The 21,570-nt window shown below is 40.9% G+C and overlaps 1 protein-coding gene across 4 annotated transcripts in view; it reads right to left on the minus strand.

The window, feature by feature from the left end:
• The window catches only part of LOC134352539 (intermembrane lipid transfer protein VPS13B-like), a 1,085,891-nt gene that overhangs the window by 112,494 nt on the left and 951,827 nt on the right, over positions 1-21,570 (minus strand). For all 4 annotated transcript variants that reach the window (XM_063059809.1, XM_063059800.1, XM_063059806.1 and 1 more), the window contains exon 40: positions 13,945-14,141. In XM_063059809.1, coding sequence (XP_062915879.1) covers positions 13,945-14,141 — 197 coding nt within the window. The remainder of the gene's footprint in view (positions 1-13,944; positions 14,142-21,570) is intronic.

Genomic DNA, 21,570 nt, shown 5'->3' on the forward strand with positions numbered 1-21,570 from the left:
GGAAATTTGTAGACAGTGTGAGAGGGAGGATAGACAGGTGATACAGAAGGGATATGCTCAGAATGGTGGTTTGAGATATGTCTATTTTAATGCAAGGAGTATCATGAACAAAGCAAATGAGCTTAGAATGTGAATCAGCACTTGGAGCTATGATGTTGTGGCCATTACAGAGACTTGGATGGTTCAGGGGCAGGAATGGCTACTTAGAGTGCCAGGCTTGAGATTTTTCAGAAGGGCAGGGAGGGAGTCAAAAGAGGTGGGGGTGTGGCACTGCTGATCAGAGATAGTGTCATGGCTGCAGAAAAGGAGGAAGTCATGAAGGGATTGTCCACTGAGTATCTGTGAATGGAAGTTAGAAACAGGAAGGGGTCAGTAACTCTAATGGGTGTTTTTTTATAGACCACCCAATAGTAACAGGACCATCGAGGAACAGATAGGGAGACAGATTCTGGAAAGATGCAATAATAACAGGGTTGTCGTAGTGGGAGGTTTTAATTTTCCCAATATTGATCGCATCTCCCTAGAGCAAGGAGTTTAGATGGAGTGGACACAAAATAATCTGCAGATGCTGGGGTCAAAGCAACACTCACAACACGTTGGAGGAACTCAGTAGGTCGGGCAGCATCCATGGAAAAGATCGGTTGACGTTTCAGGCCGGTCCTGACGAAGGGTTCCGGCCCAAAACGTCGACCGAAGTTTTCCACGGATGCTGCCCGACCTGCTGAGTTCCTCCAGCGTGTTGTGAGTGTTGCTTAGATGGAGTGGAGTTTGTTAGGTATGTTTAGGAAGGTTTCCTGACACAATATGTAGATAAGCCTACAAGAGGAAGTCATCCTCCACCATCAGATTTCTCAATGGACAATGAAACCTTGTACACTACCTCACTATTTTTTTGCACTACTTAATTAATTTAATCTTTATATTTATATTTCTTATTGTAATTTATAATTTCTAAAATTATGTATTACACAGTACCACTGCCAGAAAACAACAAATTTCATGACACATGCCAGTGATATTAAACCTGATTCTGATTTTACACTGTGGGATATTGTGATCTTGTAACAATGTGTGCTATAATCACTGAATTGTTGTGTTCAGTTCTGGTCACCTCATTATAGGAAGGATGTGGAAGCTTTAGAGAGGGTGCAGAGGTGATTCACCAGGATACTGCCTGGATTAGAGAAGATGCCTTATGAGGAGAGGTGGAGTTAAGTATAGCTTTTTTCGTTGTAGTGAAGGAGGATGAAAGGCAATTTAAAAGAGGTGTATAACATGACAGCCGGCATAGATTGAGAGCCAGTGCCTGTTTTCCCTCATGGTGGAAGTAGTTAAATTAAGAAGGCACATTTTTAAGGTGACTGGAGGAAAATATAGGGAGGATGTCAGAGATAGGCCTTTTAGACAGAGAGTGGTAAAAGAATGGAATGCACTGCCAGGACTGGTGGTAGAGGCAGATACATCAGGGACATTCAAGAGCCTCTTAGATCGGCACACGGATAAAAGAAAAATGCAGGTCTATGTGAGAGGGACAGGCAAGGTTGATCTTGGAGTAGGCAGAGCTTCATGAACTAAACTCTTCTATGTTCTAAGCCCCTTTAGAGAAGGAAAAATAAAGGTACAGTTTGTCACCAACTCAAGGGCATTTTAGAGATGAGATATAAATGTTGACCTTACAGTGACACCTATAACCTAAAGATGAACTGTAAAATGTTAAGTATTTGTTGGATTCTACTATAGAGGAAGTTAGTGGTTTGTTCCAAGTAGCATTAAAATTTTTATCCAAAATGATCACCATGACAAGTGGGACTGTGGCTATTCACATGAAAATATTTTCATTTCTAAGTACTGAATGTTAGATATCAAAAACATGCACTTGTGGATTACATAATATGTTTCTGCTCATTCTTTAGAGTTTAGTAAAATAGTAGCTGGCCACATATTTTAGTTAGCATTCAGAAGAATAGATCTACTGAAAAAAGCTATTTATATTACTTGAGAAAAATGTAAATGAATAACACTTCTGTCAGGAATGGCTGCTCAAGGACATTCTGTTAAGTCTTGTGTTTCAGACAAGGGCCAGAGAGCAGCACTCTTGGCCTCTAAGCCAGAAGGTTGCAGTCTTGAAGTCTGATATTAGTATGAAAAAAAGCAGGCAAACATTTCAATGCAATGCTGAAAGTGATTTGCATTGCTTGAGTTACCAGTTTGTCTTTTCAGTGGACATAAAATATTCCATGGCACAATTTCAAAGAACAACTCTGGAGCTCTGTCCACTATCCAAGTCAATGGGCCCAATTATGGCTCACGCATGGATAGTCACACTGTATTAGGAAGCTTATTGCCAGCCTTGGTCCCTGCACACTACTCTGTGTCTGAGTTCACTCCCAAGTCCAAGTGCATTCTGTAACATACTGGGATCAGACAATATGTGTTACTAGTCTCACAGCTTTACACCTGCCACAGGTGGTATATCCCACAGCAACATTAAAAACATTAGCATCAGAGTCATAGTTTTGAAAGCATAGTAAAAGGTCCTTCAACTCAACTTGTCCATGCCAACCAAGTTGGTTTACTTGAGCTAGTCTCAATTCCCTGTATTTGTCCTATACTCCTCTGAACTTTTCCTACCCAAGTACCTGTCCAAATATCCTTTCAATGTGGCAAATCCACCACCTCAACCACTACCATATACTCACTACTATCTGAGTGAAAATGTTGCCCCTTTGATCTTTAAAACCCTTCTCACCTTAAAACTATGCCCTCCAGTATAAAACTCCCCTACCCTGGGACAAAGTTTGTCACCATTCACCTTATCCATGCCCCTCATGATTTTATAAACCTTTAGGAAGTCATCCTTCAGCCTCTTATGCACCAGGGAAGAAAAGTCTCAGCCTACCCAGCCTCTATTACATTGTTTCAACTATGATAAATAGGGAAATGTGAAATCAATAAAAACACCATTTAGTTGTTGAATCAAAAGGCAAGATTCTAATCACTGGTTTAGTAACAGTTTGATGACTTTGCACTAAAATGGAATTTTTATGTTTCAACTGTGCATATTTTTTTAATGAACGTTGCTTAAATGATGCTAACATGTGATGCTGATGCAAGTAAGCTTTCCATTGCATCTGTTCACATGTGACACAGCATATGCTCAAGTACAGACCTGTCCTTGAGCATATGACAATAACTTTGATTTTGACAGGAGGTGGGTGGGCTTGTGGGTGCCTGAAGTTTAGCTGCTTCTCTTATCAAAGACTGACTGAGGCAGCAGTGTCAGCAAGATATGAGGAGCCACATCACTGCTGAAGTGTGGTCTCTGGGATGGAGATGGGTGAATGAACGTGAGGTTTTAGACAGGTACAAGGCAGCACTCCTTCCTCTATCAATAATGCCTGAATGGTTTATCTGATAAAAGCACCTTGCTGCTTATGCAAGACTGAGTACAATAAGTAAAGATTGTGTACAAGTCTATACAGATTCTTGCATTACAACAGTATCTACACTTTAAAAATAAGTGACCTTTTTGCATGAAAAGGATGCAAAAAGAGCTATGTCATTGCAAGTGCTTCCTTTTTCCCTTCTAATTCGAATTACAATATTTAAACACAGTCAGAAAAGATGGAAGAAAATGAGGAAATGAGTTTAGTAGACACCAGCTTCAATTCATAAAGTCATTCAAAACAGCATCAAATTAAGGAACAGTGGCTCAATTAAGGTAAAAGTGCTAGAAGGACAATTACCTTTACCAAATTAAAAAACTGCAGATGCTTGCACTGAACCTCCGCTGTTTCACTTACTTCAGACAGCTGGTAAAATGTTTCTACTTTATCAGTAACCCAGCGAAGGGCCACTTAGCAACATCCGAACATAAAGAGAAATTTAATACACCCAAGTCACTACATTCTTTTGCATTCAAAACACATTCCAGATCTCTTAAATAGGAGGCGTCTTTGCCAAGTCATCTTCCTTAATTTGAAACAGATATGATATTTTTTTCTTAAGTTCTATAATGTACCTGTTACTTCATGAAGTAGAAATTTATTCAGTGTCACTCTAAAATGTGTTTTAATAGGTCAGATTTTGATATGAAAATGATAATTTTAATGTAATTTGCTGTTAACAATGTGCAAATTATCCAGAAAATTTTAGACATGAAAATATGTCAACTGCAAATTGTTATAGTCGTTAGATGATTTTCACTGCTCTGCTATTAAATTTGCAGAAATAATAATAAGAAGAATAATAAATACTTTATTGATCCCAAGTGGGAAATTCTTTGACTCTTCCCATTCTCTGCCACTTTAATTCTCTATCCCACTCCACCCTGACCTATCAAATTGTGGTTTCTGCCAACATTACAACGGCAGCCCAATGCACAGTTGAGGAACAAGCGCTCATCTTCTGTGTGGATATACTGCAGCTTTCTGGACTCAGTACCGAATTCTACAACCTTAAGTAACTTGATTTCTCAGAAAGTAAAAGTTGGCCATCAGCTTTGTTGCTTGTGTTCTTCTTTATTTTGCTTGTGAGGCGTGTTGGGCATGTCTTACTGTCCTGTATTTTGCAACTCCTACACTCTTATGTCTATAGAGAGACAGGATATTGCAGATGCTGGAATCTAGCGCTACAGACAATCAGCTGGAGGAACTCAGTAGTTAAAGCTGTAGGGAGAAAGGAATTGTGTTTCAGGTTGAAACTTTTCATCAATTGTTGGACAATCCAGGGGTGCATGAAAACAGCCAGTTTTTAATCAGGTCAGTAATCAAGATTTCAAAACCAGAGTTTCATGGCAGTTTTTCTGATTTAAGGAGTGATCAATCAGCAAGCAACATTGTGTAAAAAGAGCTACCTTTCAGTCAGGTCCGCATTCAAGATTTAAAAAATAGAGCTTTGAGCCATTTTCTCTTGAGTTGGACAATCCACACCTGGGGTGCTTTAAAAGAGCCACTTTTTAATCAGGGCAGCGATCGAGATTTTAAAAGCAAAGTTTTGCGCCAGTTTCTCTTAGTTGAGGGGCAACCAATCAGCGAGGGATTCATTAGAGAGGGACAATTAAAACAGTGCAGGTGCAAGTGGAGTGGTCGTTCTCCTGAGTGTGCCAGTCCTCAGTGAATCCTGACGAAGGGTCTCGGCCTGAAACGTTGACTGTACCTCTTCCTAGAGATGCTGCCTGGCCTGCTGCGTTCACCAGCAACTTTGATGTGTGGTGCCAGTCTTTAGAGTGGCTTTGGCTGATGAGGCTTAGACGAAGTCAGGCTTGGGTGAGGTAGATTGCCTTGTAAGTTACTCTTTCTGTATTCTTATTTGTTCATTCCTCATGGTGCATAGTATAGTGAGAATGGCTCCTAAGACAGTATTTTGTACTGCATTTGGGATGTGGGAAGTCTGGGAGACCTCAGGTCCTGAGAGAACGCAATAAGGAACTGGAGCTGCAGCTCGATGATCTTCAACTCATACAGGAGAATGAGGCAGTGATAGACAGGAGCTACAGGGAGGTAGTCACCCCAGGTTGCAGGAGACAGGTAACTAGGTGAATGTCAGGAGAAGGAGGGGAAACACACAGCCAGTTGAGAGTACACTTGTGGCCATTCTCCTTGATAGTAAATATATAACTTTGATACTATTGAGGGGGACGTCATACTGGGGGGTGGGAGAAGAGCCACCAGCGACCAGGTCTTTGACACTGAGTCTGGTGCTGTGGCTCAGAAGAGCAGAGAGGTGAAGAGGACTGCAGTGTGTGTAGGAGATTCTTTAGTCATAGCAACAGAGACAAGTTTCTGTGGGCACGATAGAGATATCTGGAAGGTATGTTGCCCTGCTGGTGCTAGGATCAGGGATGTCCCGGATCGTGTCCATAGCATTCGCAAGGGCAAGGGTGGGCAGCCAGAAGTCTTGGTACATATTGGCACCAATAACATAGGTAGACAAGGTGAGAAGGTCCTGAAGAGAGATTTTAGGGAGCTAAGTAGAAAGCCGAGAAACAGGACCTCCAGGGTAGTTATCTCTGGATTACTGCCTGCGCCATGTGCCAGTGAGGGTAAGAATAGGATGATTTGGCAGGTGACTGAATAGCTGAGGAACTGGTGCAGGGGGCGGGTGTTTGGATATATGGATCATTGGGCTGGAGAAGGTATGACCTTTACAAAAGGGCTGTATTTCACCTGAACTCAAGGGGATCCAATATCCTTGTGGGCAGTTTGGCTAAAGTTGTTCAGGTGGGTTTAAACTAATTTGACAGGGGGACAGGAACCAGAGTGATAGTGTTGAAGGTGAGGTAGTTAATTTACAAACAGGCAATGCGTAGTGAGACTCCAAGCAAGGAAAAGCTGGTAATAGGGCAAAATTGCAGTCAACAGGATGAGTTGCAATGTAAAAGTGGGGCAAAATGGAAAACCATAATAACCAATTAACCAATTTCCCCCGGGATCAATAAAGTATGACTATGACTATGACTATGGAAAGGGTGAACACAGGACTAAAGGTGTTATATTTGAATGTGCGCAGTATATGGAATAAAGTCAATGAACTTGTGGTATAATCACTGCTTGACAAGTATGGCTGAATCATGGCTGAAAGAAGATTGTAGCTGGGAGCTCAATGTCCAGTGATACACATTATATTAAAAGGACAGACAGGAAGGCAGAGGGGGTGGCGTTGCTCTGTTGGTTAAAAAATGAAATCATATCATTAGAAAAGGTGACAGAGGGTCAGAGGTATTGAATCGTGGATAGAGCTAAGGAACAGCAAGGGTAAAAAGACCCTGATGGGAGTTATATACACACTCCCCAAACAGTAGTAAGGATGTGGTCTACAAGTTACAATGGGAGATAGAAAATGCATTACAATAGTCATGGGGGATTTCTATATGCAGGTAGATTGGGGAAATCAGGTTGGTGCAGGATTTCAACAGAGTAATTTCTAGAATGCCCGTGAGATGCCTTTTTAGAGCAGCTCGTGGTTGAGCCCACTAGGGGATCAGCTATTTGGGATTGGATGTTGTGCAATGAACTGGAATTGATTAGAGAGCTTAAGGTAAAAGAAGCCTTGGGAGCAAGTGATCATAAATTGACCAAATTCACCCTGAAATTTGAGAAGGAGAAGGTAAAGTCAGATGTATCAGTATTACAGTAGAATAAAGAGAATCACAGAGTCATGAGAGAGGCATTGGCCAGAATTGATTAGGAAAAAAAACATAGGCAGGAGTGACAGAAGAGCACCAATGCCTGGAACTTCTGGAAGCAATTCAGAAGACACAGGACATATACATCCCAATTAGGAAGAAGTATTCTAAAGGCAAGATGACTAACCGTGACTAACAAGAGAAGTCAAGGCTAACATAAAAGCCAAAAAGAGAGCATATAAAGCAGCAAAAATAAATGGGAAGTTAGAGGATTTGGAAACTTTTAAAACCCAACAGAAAGCAACTAAAAAAGTCATTAAAGATGGAATATGAAAGTAAGCTGGTCAATAATATTAAAGAGATTACCAAAAGTTTCTTCAGATATATAAAGTGTAAAAGAGAGGTGAGAGTGGATATTGGACTGCTTGAAAATGATGCTGCAGAGATGGTAATGGGGGACTACAAAATAGCAGATGAACTGAAGAAGTATTTTATGTCAGTCTTCACTGTGGTTAGACAAAGGAGAATCAGTTGATGTCCTGTACTTGGATTTTCAGAAGGCTTTGACAAGGTACCACACAAGTTACGAGCCCATGGCATTAAAGGAAAGATTCTAGCATTGATAAAGTAGTGGCTGATTTGCAGGAGGCAAAGAATGGGAATTAAGGGAGCCTTTTCTGGCTGGCTGCCAGTGACTAATGGTGCACCACTGGGGTTTGTGTTGGGATTGATTCTTTTTACGTTATATGTCAATGGTTTGGATGATGGAATTGATGAAATGGCAGATGGAATAGAGAGTCAGGAAGTATATGGTCATGCACTTTGGTAGAAGAAGTGAAAGGGTTGACTATTTTCCAAATGGAGAGAGAAAATACAAAAAACCTGATGTACAAAGGGATTTGGGAGTCCTTGTGCAGGATTCCCTACAAGTCTATTTGCAGATTGAGTCTGTGGTGAGGAAGACAAATGCAATGTTAGCATTCATCTTAAGAGGACTAGAATATAAAAGCAAGGATGTAATGTTGAGATTTTATAAAGCACTGGTGAGGCCTCACTTGGAGAATTGCGAGTAGTTTTAGGCCTGTTATCTTAGAACTTAAGTACTGAAACTGGAGATGGTTCAAAAGAGGTTCACGAAAATGATTCCAGGATCAAGTGGCTTGTCACATGAAGACAGTTTGATGGCCTTGGGCCTATAATCACTGGAATTCTGTAGAATGAGGGGTGTTCTCATTGAAACCTATTGAATTGTGAAAGGCCTTGATAGAGTGGATGTGGAGAGGATGGTTCCTATGGTGGGAGTGTCTAAGACCAGAGGACACAGCCTCAGAATAGAGGGGTGTTCTTTTAGAAAAGAGATTAGGAGGAATTTCTTTATCAAGAGAATAATTAATCTGGAATTTATTGCCAAAGGCAGCTCTGGAGGCCAATACTTTATGGATATTTAAGGAAGAGGTTGATAGATTCCTGATTGGTCATGCCATGAAGGAATACAGGAGGGGAGATGGCAGGAGATTGGGACTGAGAGGAAAAATGGATCAGTGATGATGAAATGGTGGAGCATACTCAATGGGCCAAATGGACTAATTCTACTCCTATGTCTTTTGGTCTTATCATTCTTTTATCTATGTTATATTATCTCTGTCTTCATTCACTCATTGATCAGATAATTCCATTTACAAGTCTATTTTCCAATTTTTATTTCTACAACTGCTCTTACACCAATTCCTTATGCCCTTCTCCTTTGTTCCTTGTTTTCAATTTTCCTCATTAGGCAGGGAAAAGCTAGGCCTGCTGTTATCCAAGTTCCCAATTTCTCCCTTGCCTCTGCTATATTATTGTCAGCCAGCAATAGCTGCATAAATTACTTTCAATATGGCAGGCAAAAGAAAGTTTAATGAAACAGCAAAGCAAGCTGCCTGCTCCCACAAACTTGGGGTCAATTGCACCAACAGCAGTCATGTAATACATCTTCACATTCTGGTTGTATTACTAACTGAAGGAAATCATTCATGGGGTGTGTGTAACACCTGACAAAGCTGGTGTCTATTCCCTAATCCTTATTACCCTTCGTGATATAACCATACAGCCACATAAAAATTACAGCACGGAAACAGGCCATCTTGGCCCTTCTAGTCTGTGCCGAACTCTTACTGTCACCTAGTCCCACCAACCTGCACTCAGCCCATAACCCTCCATTCCTTTCCTGTCCATATAGTTGTCCAACTTAACTTTAAACAACAACATTGAACCTGCCTCAACCACTTCTGCTGGAAGCTCGCTCCACACAGCTACCACTTTCTGAGTAAAGAATCTCCCCTTCATGTTACCCCTATACTTTTGCCCTTTAACTCTCAACTCATGTCCTCTTGTTTGAATCTCCCCCACTCTCAATGGAAAAAGCCTATCCATGTCAAATCTATCCATCCCCCTCAAAATTTTAAATACCTCTATCAAGTCTCCCCTCAAACTTCTATGTTCCAAAGAATAAAGACCCAACTTGTTCAACCTTTCTCTGTAACTTAGGTGATGAAACCCAGGTAACATTCTGGTAAATCTTCTCTGTACTCTCTCTATTTTGTTGACATCTTTCCTATAATTCGGTGACCAAAACTGTACACAATACTCCAAATTTGGCCTCACGAATGCCTTGTACAATTTCAACATTACATCCCAACTCCTATTCTCAATGCTGTGATTTATGAAGGCCAGCATACGAAAAGCTTTCTTCACCACCATATCCACATGAAATTCCACCTTCAGGGAACTATGCACCATTATTCCTAGATCCCTCTGTTCTACTGCATTCTTCAATGCCCTACCATTTACCATGTATGCCCTATTTTGATTAGTCCTACCAAAATGTAGCACCTCACATTTTTCAAAATTAAACTCCATCTGCCATCTTTCAGCCCACTCTTCTAATTGGCCTAAATCTCTCTGCAAGCTTTGAAAACCTACTTGATTATCCACAACTCCACCTATCTTAGTATCATCTGCATACTTACTCATTCAAGTTACCACCCCATCATCCAGATCACTAATGTATATGACAAACAACATTGGACACAGTACAAATCCCTGAGGCACACCACTAGACACCGTCCTCCAATCTGACAAACAGTTATCCACCACTACTCTCTGGCATCTCCCATCCAACCACTGCTGAATCCATTTTGCTACTTCAATATTAATACCTAACGATTGAACCTTCTTAACTAACCTTCCGTGTGGAACCTTGTCAAAGGCCTTACTGAAGTCCATATAGACAACATCCACCACTTTACCCTCGTCAACTTCCCTGGTAACCTCTTCAAAAAAGTCAATAAGATTTGTCAAACATGACCTTCCACGCACAAATCCATGTTGACTGATCCTAATCAGACCCTGTCTATTCAGATAATTATATATACCATCTCTAAGAATACTTTCCATCAATTTACCCACCACTGACGTCAAACTCACAGGCCGATAATTGCTAGGTTTACTCTTAGAACCCTTTTTAAACAATGGAACAACATGAGCAATATGCCAATCCTCCGGCACCATCCTCATTTCTAATGACATTTGAAATATTTCTGTCAGAGCCCCTGCTATTTCCACACTAACTTCCCTCAAGGTCCTAGGGAATATCCTGTCAGGACCCGGAGACTTATCCACTTGTATATTCCTTAAAAGCGCCAGTACTTCCTCTTCTTTAATCATCATAGTTTCCATAACTTCCCTACCTGTTTCCCTTATCTTACACAATTCAATATCCTTCTCCTTAGTGAATACCGAAGAGAAGAAATTGTTCAGAATCTCCCCCATCTCTTTTGGCTCCACACATAGCTGTTCACTCTGATTCTCTAAGGGACCAATTTTATCCCTCACTATCCTTTTGCTATTAATATAACTGTAGAAATCCTTGGGATTTATTATCACCTTACTTGCCAAAGCAACCTGATATCCTCTTTTAGCTTTTCTAATTTCTTTCTTAAGATTCTTTTTACATTCTTTATATTCCTCAAGCACCTCATTTACTCCATGCTACCTATATTTATTGTAGATATCTCTTTTTTTCCAAACCAAGTTTCCAATATCCCTTGAAAATCATGGCTCTCTCAAACTTTTAACTTTTCCTTTCAACCTAACAGGAACATAAAGATTCTGAACCCTCAAGATTTCACCCTTAAATGACCTCCATTTCTCTATTACATCCTTCCCATAAAACAAATTGTCCCAATCCACTCCTTCTAAATCCTTTCGTATCTCCAAAGTTAGCCTTTCTCCAATCAAAAATCTCAACCCTGGGTCCATACCTATCCATCTCCATAATTATACTGAAACTAATGGCATTGTGATCACTGGACCCAAAGTGCTCCCCAACACAAGCCTCGGTCATTCGCTAACAGGAGATCCAACCCTGCCCCTTCTCTAGTTGGTTCCTCTATGTATTGCTGCAAAAAACTATCCTGCACACATTTTACAAACTCCAAACCATCCAGTCCTTTTACACTATGGGCCTCCCAGTCTATGTGTGGAAAATTAAATCTCCCTTAATGACAACCTTGTACTTACTACAAATATCTGCTATCTCCTTACAAATTTGCTCCTCCAATTCTCGCTCCCCATTTGGTGGTCTATAATACACCCCCATAAGTGTTAGTACACCTTTCCCATTCCTCAATTCCACCCAAATAGCCTCCCTAGACGAGCCCTCTAATCTATCCTGCCAGAGCACCGCTGTAATATGTTTTCTGACAAGCAATGCAACACCTCCCCCTCTTGTCCCTCCGATTCTATCACACCTGAAGCAATTAAATCCAGGAATATCTAGTTGCCAATCACACCCCTCCTGTAACCATGTTTCACTAATAGCTACCACATCATACTTCCAGGTATCAATCCATGCTTTAAGCTCATCCACCTTTCTTATAATGCTCTTAGCATTAAAATAAATGCATTTAAGAAATTTTCCACCTCTTACTCTCTGTTTATCACTAACGGTGCAAACAACTTTACTATTTTCTTTTTCTTCCTTCTCCCCTACATCTGTTCCTACACTCTGGTTCCCCTCCCCCCTTATATCTAGTTTAAATCCACCGGAGCCTCTCTAGCAAACCTACCTGCAAGAATATTTGTCCCCCTCCAGTTCAGATGTAAACTGTCCCACTGGAACAGGTCTCAGCTTCCCTGGAAAACTGCCCAATTATCTATAAATCTGAAGCCCTCCTTCCTGCACCACGTCTTCAGCCACATGTTGATCTGCACTATCTTACTATTTCTAAACTCGCCTGCACATGGCACTGGTAGCAATCCTGAGATTGCTATCCTGGAGGTCCTGTCCTTTAACTTGGCGCCTAACTCCCAAAACTCATCTTTCAGGACCTCCTCACTCTTCCTACCCACGTCATTGGTCCCTAAGTGGACCACGACATCCGGCTGCTCATCCTCCCTCTTGAGAATACCGAGAACTCGATCCGAGATATCGCGGACCTTGGCACCAGGGAGGCAACAGACCATCCATGATTCCGATCTCTTTCACAGAACCTCTTATCTGTCCCCCTAACTATCGAATCCTCTATCACTATTGCTCTTCTCTTTTCTCTCCTTCCCTTCTGACTTGAGGGTCCCATCTCGGCGCCAGAGACGCAACCACTGCAACTTGTCCCTGATAGGTCGTCCCCATCAACAGTATCCAAAACGATGCACTTATTATTGGTTGGAACAGCCACAGGGGTGCTCTGTCTATTCCCCTTCCCTCTCCTGACAGTCACCCAGCTACCTGTCTCCTGACTCTTAGGGGTGACTATCTCACTGTAACTCCTGTTTATTTCTGCCTCTGCCTCCCGAATGATCCGAAGTTCATCCAGCTCCAGCTCCAGCTCCAGCTCCAGCTCCTTAACTCAGTTTGTCAGGAGCTGCAGCTGGATGCACCTTTTACAGGTGTAGTCATCAGCTTTCTTGAGCTACTGCAGTCTATCAGCAGAAGGTACTCCTTATGTGCTGTTACACAGGAATTAGCCCCAGCAACAATGAATGTTTTCATCACGGTGGTAGGTGATGGGGAAGGGATCTTGCAAGAAGCATTCTAATCTTTTAAATTGGACAGAGTTCATTCAAAACTGGCAATAAATGTGACAGATAATTTATTGTTTTATCAAAATGAGCTCATCCAACCCATAAAAAATAAAACTGTCCTTTTATCTTTCACAGAAACAATTAGTTAACTGATTATTTACAGGTTATTTTTAACTTTAACAATCATCTCCCACCCACCCACACACAGACAGGCCTCCAACCTCAGGATATGCTGCCTCTGGGCCTCCAGTCTTTAGCTGATAGTATATATATGGAATGAACTGCCAAAGAAAGTGGTTGAGACAGGCACAAAAACAAGTTTTAAACAACAGCTGGAATGGTCCATGGATAAGAAAGGATTAGATGAATTTGGGTCAAGTATGAGCAAACAGGAGTAGAGTAGCTTGAATGGGCATCTTGATCAGCACAGGCCAGTTGTGCTGGAAGGCCTGTATGACTCTTTCTATGGCTCTGAGTTTGGAGAATCAGCAGCTAAGTTCGGGATAATTGATAACAACCATTGCTTGGACTTTAACTCAAGGTCCAGAGTGTGACCTCTTGATCATAGTTTGAAGCTAATTGTTTTTTAAAAGAAAGGAAGCATAATATCAAAGAGATAGGTCTTCGATGTCAATTATGAATTATTCAAAATCAATCTATTTGTTCTTCATTGGAGTCTCCAGGAATCTAATAATAGAGTTCTCCATTCAGCCAACACTCACTTTCAATAGAATTGCTATAGACTCTATTCTTACCTCTGCTCTTCAGCAATTTCTTGATTGTTATTAAGAACTATCCTCCACAGGTCAGAAGCTACCAGCTCCTTCTGATCACTAGCCAATGTGACGTTAGGCAGCTGTAGCTCACACGCTTTGCTTTCTGACAAGCTAAATTCACGATAATCCACAAATATTTGTTGAAGTTCATCCCAGTACTCTAGGCTGCATGGTACCTGTTTCAAATAAATAACAAGAAAGAAATTATCACTGCCAAGTAAACCACTCAGGTATTGCACCATAATGTATTTGAAAGGGTAGAATGGACTCTTGGGTATACTTGTGGACTCAAATCATATAGAACAATATAAGTCAAATATTTGAAGAAAGTACCGTGTATAGTCCAGGAGGAGAGACCATACATACTCTCTGTGCTCACTGGGTAAAAGGTGAACTGACTTGACGCAAATTCTCACATATATTAACACATTTTCCAAAGTAATTGAGTCCGGTGCTTCATAAATCTACTTTACACCCTCACCAGTGCTATCACATCCATCCTATACAGTGCCATCCTGAACGAGAATCATAGAATTGTTGCAATAGCCCATTGAGTCCATGCCAATACAAAACATTTTAAATATAGCCTCACTAGGGTCTTATATAGTTCAAATATGATCAACTGAAGGCAATTATCCTGTATGCCTTCATAGTATTTAATATTTGTACCTGATTCTGAATCTGAATCAGAAACACATTTTTTATCACTCTTATATGATGTGAAATTTGTTGGTTTGTGGCAGCAGTACGATGCAAAGATAGAAAATTATTATAAATTACGAAATAAATAATAGGATAAACAAATATAAATAATGAGGTAGTATTCAGAAACTGTTCATAAATCTGATGACAGAGGGGAAGGAGCTTTTCATAAATCATTGAGTGTTGGTCTTCATGCTAGTACCTCCTCCCTAGTGATAGTAATCTTGAAGGGCCATGTCCCAGATGATTAGCGTCCAAAACAATGTCATGCTCTTTTCTGCACTCTTGAGCTCATAAGTCACTTTATTTCTCAGTATCTCGCATTTAAAGTTTATTCCACAACTTTGTTTGACCTTCCCAAATCTAAATGCATGTATTTAACCCAGGCTAGCATCAGGTGATAAGTTCTGATTGCTAAGATTCAGACCTCCTTTGGGTGTAACTCCTTGAAATATAATGTTTAGTGTTAGTTTATTTTCTTCTAACAAACAGAAGTCAAACAAAAAATGCATAAGAAGTTAACCGATAGAACATGATTTATAAACACAATCACTTGGGTTATCTGTGCATTCAAACAGATGCTAAACAATACTGCCAAACAATCTCATTGCCTCAGTAAAGCAGTCAACATTACCAAAGACCACACCCAGCTTAGACATCTTTGCTTCTCCCCTCTCCCATTTGGCAGAAGATACAGAAGATGAAAATCATATACCAGCAGGCTCAAGGACTGCTTCAACCCCATTGTTTTAAGTCTACTGAATGGTCCCTTGGTATGATGATGGACTCGATCTCAGTCTACCTTGCTATAGCCTCACAGCTTATTGTCTGCCTGTATCTGCAACACCACTCTGCATTCTGTTATTCTTTTCCCTTGTACCAACTCAATGTACTTATGAGATGAAATAATTGTATTGATGGCATGCAAAACAAAATTTTTCACTGTACTTCAGTATCCATGATAATGATAGACCAACTTAATTTACCAATATCATAACAGCCAAAGGATTTTGACGGGTTTGGATAATGTTGAGTTGAATGAAGCTCATGTGGAACAAAAACATTGTAACGGACCAACTGTGTTGAATGGCCTGTTTCTGCCCAATAAGTTTCATGAAACTAAGATCGCAGAACACCACGGCATAGAAACAGGCCCTTTGGCCCCTCTAGTCTGTCTGTGCCAACAATTAATTTAGCTAGTCCCATCAAACTGCACCAGGACCATAGCCCTCCATACCCATCCCATTCATGTACCTATCCAAATTTCTCTTAAATGTTGAAATTTACCTTGCATCCACCGTTTGCATTGGTGACTCATTCTGCACTCTCAGCACCCTCTGAGTGAAGAAGCTAACCCTCATATTCCCCTTAAACATTAATCTTTCACCCTTAACCTATGACCTCTTGTTAAAGTCTCACCACCAGTTGAAAAAGCCTGCTTGCATTTATTCTATCTATACCCCTCATAATTTTGCATACCTCTATCAAATCTCTTAATCTTCTACATTCTAAAGAATAAAGTTCTAACATATTCAATCTCTCCCTATAACTCAGGTCCTCAAGTCCTGGCAACATCCTTGTAAATTTTCTCTGCACACTTTCAATCTTGTTAAGTACATCTTTCTTGTGTGATAGATGAAATACAAAATACTCCAAATTAGACCTCACTGAAATGCAGTACAGTTTCAACATAGCAATCCAATTCCTGTACTTAATACATTGATTTAGGAAGGCCAATGTGCCAAATGCTTTCTTTACGACCCCAACTCTTAGGACATGCCCTATTCTCATTGATACTATCAGGAAGGAGGTACAGGAGCCTGAAGGCACACACTGAACGATGCAATAACAGCTTCTTCTCCTTTGCCATCAGATTGCTGAGTGGACATTAAGCCCATGAACACAACCTCACAACTTTTTTTATTTTTTGCACATACATATATACTTACTGTAATGCACATTTTTTCTCTATTATTATGTACTGCATTGTACTGTTGCTGCAAGGACAATAAACCTCGATGTATAGTGCTTAAAGGAAGTACTCACCCCCTTTGGAAGTTTTCATGTTTTATTGTTTTACATCAATGAATCACAGTGGATTTAATTTGTTTTTTTTGACACTAATGAACAGAAGAGACTCTTTCATGTCAAAGCGATAACAAATTTCTACAAATTGGTCTAAATTTCTTTCAATTATTAAACACAAAATAATTGATTGCATAATTAATCACCCCCTTCAAGTCAGTATTTAATTACTCTCCCTCTTCAAGTCAGTATTTTATAGATGCACCTTTGGCAGCAATTACAGCCTTGTCTGTATGGATAGGTCCCTATCAGCTTTGCACATCTGGACCCTGCAATTTTCCCATATTCTTCTTTACAAAACTGCTCAAGCTCTGTCAGATTGCATGGGGATCGTCTGTGAACAGCCCTTTTCAAGTCCAGCCTCAAATTCTCAATTGGATTGAAGTTTGGACTCTGAGTTGGCCATTCCAGGATATTAACTTTGTTGTTTTTAAGCTATTCTTGTGTAGCTTTGGGGTCACGGTCTTGCTGGAAAACAAATCTTCTGCCAAGCCATCGTTCTCCTGGAGACTGCATCAGGTTTTCCTCCAGCATTTCCCTGTATTCTGCTGCATTCGTTTTACCTTCTATCTTCAGAAGCCTTCCAGGTCCTGCTGCAGTGAAGCACGATACAGACGCCACCAAACTTCACAGTAGGGATAGTGTGTTTTTAATGATGCACAGTTTTGGGCTCATGCCAAACATAGCGTTTAGTCTGATGGCCAAAAGCTCAATTTTGGTTTCATAGGACCATAGAAACTTCTTCCAGCTGACTTCAGAGTCTCCCACATACCTTCTGGCAAACTCTAGCTGAGATTTTATGCGAATTTTTTTCAACAGTGGCTTTCTCTTTGCCACTGTCCCATAATGCTACGAATGGTGAAGCACCTGAGCAACAGTTGTTGTATGCACAGTCTCTCCCATCTCAGCCACTGAAGCTTGTACCTCCTCCAGAGTTGTCATAGGTCTCTTTGTGGCCTCCCTCATTAGTCCCTTCTTGCATGGTCACTCAGTTATTGAGGGTGGCCTGCTCTGGGCAGATTTACAGCTGTGCCACGTTCCTTCCATTTCTTGATGATTGACTTAAATATACTCCAAGTGATATTTAGTGACTTGGAAATGTTCTTCTATCCATCTCCTGAATTATGCTTTTCAATAATCTTTTCATGAAGTTGCTTGGAGTGTTCTTTTGTTTTTGCCAGGATACTGACTCACAAACAGTTGGATCTTCCAGATACAGGTGTATTTTTACTATAATCAATTGAAACACCTTGACTGCACACATCTCCAAAAACGATCTCCATTTAACTAATTATGTGACTTCTAAAACCATTTAGCTGCACCAATGACTTAGCGTGTCATATTAAAAGTGGTGAATACTTATGCAATCAATTATTTTGTGTTTTAGATTTGTAATTAATTTAGATCATTTTGTAAATATGTTTTCATTTTACATAGAAACATAGAAAACCTACAGCACAATACAGGCCCTTCTGCCCTCAAAGCTGTGCCGAACACGTCCTTACCTTAGAAATTACTCAGGGTTACCCATTTCATTTTCTGTTGATCAGTGTCAAAAAAGCCAAATTAAATCCACTGTGATTCAATGTTGTTAAACAATAAAACACGAACACTCCCGGGGGGGGGGGGCGGGGGGGGCAGGGTGAATACTTTTTATCGGCTCTGTATACCAGTGATATTCAACCTGATTCAGATTCTGATTCTACTTATGATGCCACTTTCAAGAAATTGTGGATCTATATTCTCAGATCCTTCTGTTCTACCACACTCCTCAGTGCCCTACTGCTCAGTTCATAAGACATACCTTGGATGGTCCTTCTAAAGTGAAACATCTCACACTTGTCTACATTAAACTCCATCTGCCATTTTTTAGCCCATTCTTCTAGCTGGTCCAGATCTGTAGAAGCCCTTGGGATTCTCCTTCACTTTGTCTGCTGGAGCAACCTCATGTCTTCTTTTAGCTCTCCTACTTTCCTTCTTAAGCATTCTCTTGCATTTCTTATACTCAAGTATCTCATTCGTTCTTACATGTTTATACCTACTATGCACCTCCTTCTTTTTCTTAACCAGGACCTCAATATCTCTCAAAAACCAAGGTTCCTTAAACCTATCATCCAAGTATGCTTTTGCCAGAAAACAACCTGTCCTAATCCACATTTACCAGATCCTCTCTGATACCATCAAAATTGGCCTTTCTCCAATTTAGAATATCAACTCCAGGACCACACCAATCCTTTTCCATAATTGCCTTGAAACTAACAGCAGTATGATCACAAGATGCAAAGTGTTCCCCTACACCAACTTCTGTCACATGCCTTGTCTCATTCTCTAATGGAATATCTAGTATCACACTCTCTCTATTTGGGATTTCTATGTACTGATGAAGGAATCTTCCCTGAACACATTTGGCAAACTCTTTTCCATTCAGCCCTTTTACAGTATGGGAGCCCCAGTCAATATGTGGCAAGGAAAAATCACTTACTATGACAACCTTATGTTTCTTGCAACAGTCTATTTGCTCCTATAAATCCCGTGGTCTGATGCGGTTTATAATGTAATCCTATTAAAGTGGTCATACCTTTCTTATTCTTCAGTTCTGCCCATATATTTCACTAGATGAGCTCTACAGCAAGTCCTGACTGAGCATTGACATGACATGACGCTTTTCCTGACTAGTAATGCCAGTATTCCCCCCTTAATCCCTCTTGCTCACATTTAAAAAACAAAACCCTGGAATGTTGAGCTGCCAGTCCTGCCCCTCCTGCAACCAGGTTTCACTAGTGGCTACAGAGTCAAAACTCCACGTACTGATCCATGCCCCAAAGTCGTCCACCTTTCCTACCGTACTCCTTGAATCGAAATATACACAGCTCAGAATATTAACCCTATCATACTCAACCTTTTGATTCCTGACCTTGTACATAGGCTTAACAACATCCTTTTCCATAATCACTCCAATGACTGTTCTGGCACTCCGTTTACCATCCCCCTGCAACTCTAGCTTAAAGCCTCCCTGTGCAACACAAGCATACCTTCTGCTGGGATATTAGTACTCCTCCCGTTCAGGTGAAAACCATCTCTTTTGTACACATCCCATCTTCCCTGGAAGACAGCACAATGATCCAAAAATCTGAAGCCCTCCCTCTTACACCATCTCCTTAGCCATGTGTTAAACTGTATGATCTTTCTGTTTCTGGCCTCACTAGCATGTGGCACAGGTAGTAATCCTGAGATCACAACCCTGGAGGTCCTGTCCTTTAACTTACCACCTAAATGTCCTGAACTCACTTTACAGGACCTCGTCATCACTCCTACCCATTGGTACCAACATGGACCATGACCTCTGGCTGCTCATCCTCCCACTTAAGAATGCTGTGGACTCAATCCAGGATGTCCATGACCCTGGCACCATAAGGCAACATACCATCCAGGAATCTCGTTCTTGTCCACAGAACCTCTTTTCCGTTCTCCCTAAGCCATGAACCTCCTATTACTACAGCTCGCCTCTTCTCCCTCTTCTCTTCTGAGCCACAGAGCCAGACTCAGTGCCAGAGTCTGCTTTCTTCTGGTAGGTCATCCCCCCACCCAACAGTATCCAAACCGTATACCTGCTGATGAGGGGAACATCCACATGGGTACTCTGTACTGGCTACCTATTCTCTTTCTCCCTCCTGACGGTCACCTGTGTTCCACATCTTGGGTATAACTACTTCCCTCATCCTGTCTATCAATCACTCAGCCTCCCAAGTGATCTGGAGCTCATCCAGTTCCAGCTCAAACTCCTTAACACTGTCTGTTAGAAGTTGCAGCTGGATGCATATCCTTCAGGTATAGTAATCAGGGGCATTGGAGGTCTCCCTGCCTTCCCACATCCTGCGAGAGGAGTATTCCACTATCCCACCTGGCAATCTCACTGCTCTAAATGTACAGTAAGAAAGAAAAAGTAAATAATGAGAAAAAATCCTCCTACAGTCTACGCCTCGATGAGCTAAAGCCTCAACTCCCCACTCTAACAGTGGCCCACTCACACAATGTCCATTCACCTTAAACCTAACTTCTTTATATGGATCTTGCCAAATGTCTAATTATGCACAATTCAATTTCTCCTTAGGTATGGTGGTGCACAAAAAAGAAATTTTGAAAATGTTGGCCAACATTCTTGTGTTAAGCAACACACATCAAATTTGCTGGTGAACGTAGCAGGCCAGGCAGCATCTCCAGCAAGGGGTACAGTCGACGTTTCGGGCCGACACCTTTTATCAGGACTGACAAAGGGTCTCGGCCCGATACGTCGACTGTACCTCTTCCTAGAGATGCTGCCTGGCCTGCTATGTTCACCAGCAAATTTGACGTGTGTTGCTTGAATTTCCAGCATCTGCAGAATTCCTCGTGTTTACATTCTTGTGTTAAAATGTTTTGGTTCATTAATACTCTTCAGGGAAAGAAATTTAGATTATTTTACCATTCTTGATTGCACATGACTTCAGACCCACCAGTGTGGTTTCATCTTGATGTCCCTTTGAAAAGACCACTCAGTCCAAGGGACAATTAAAAACAGACAATAAATATTGGCCTTATTAGCAATGCCTACTGTACATCTTCCAAATAAGTAAAACATCAATTAATAGATTAATCAATTCAGTAGAAAGATAAAAAGAAAGGTAAAATGATGAAAGATTAAGTAGAAATATAGGGATAGTTCTAATTGTGTTTAAGTCATCTGAGGGGTGTCAATATCCAACTGGCCACCTGTTCGGTTTTCTGTTATTTATACTCTGTACCTTTTGAATAACCTTACTGCCAAGCACTTCATCCTTT

The sequence above is a fragment of the Mobula hypostoma genome, chromosome 1 (assembly GCF_963921235.1).
Source record: "Mobula hypostoma chromosome 1, sMobHyp1.1, whole genome shotgun sequence".
Taxonomy (NCBI): Eukaryota; Metazoa; Chordata; class Chondrichthyes; order Myliobatiformes; family Myliobatidae; genus Mobula; species Mobula hypostoma.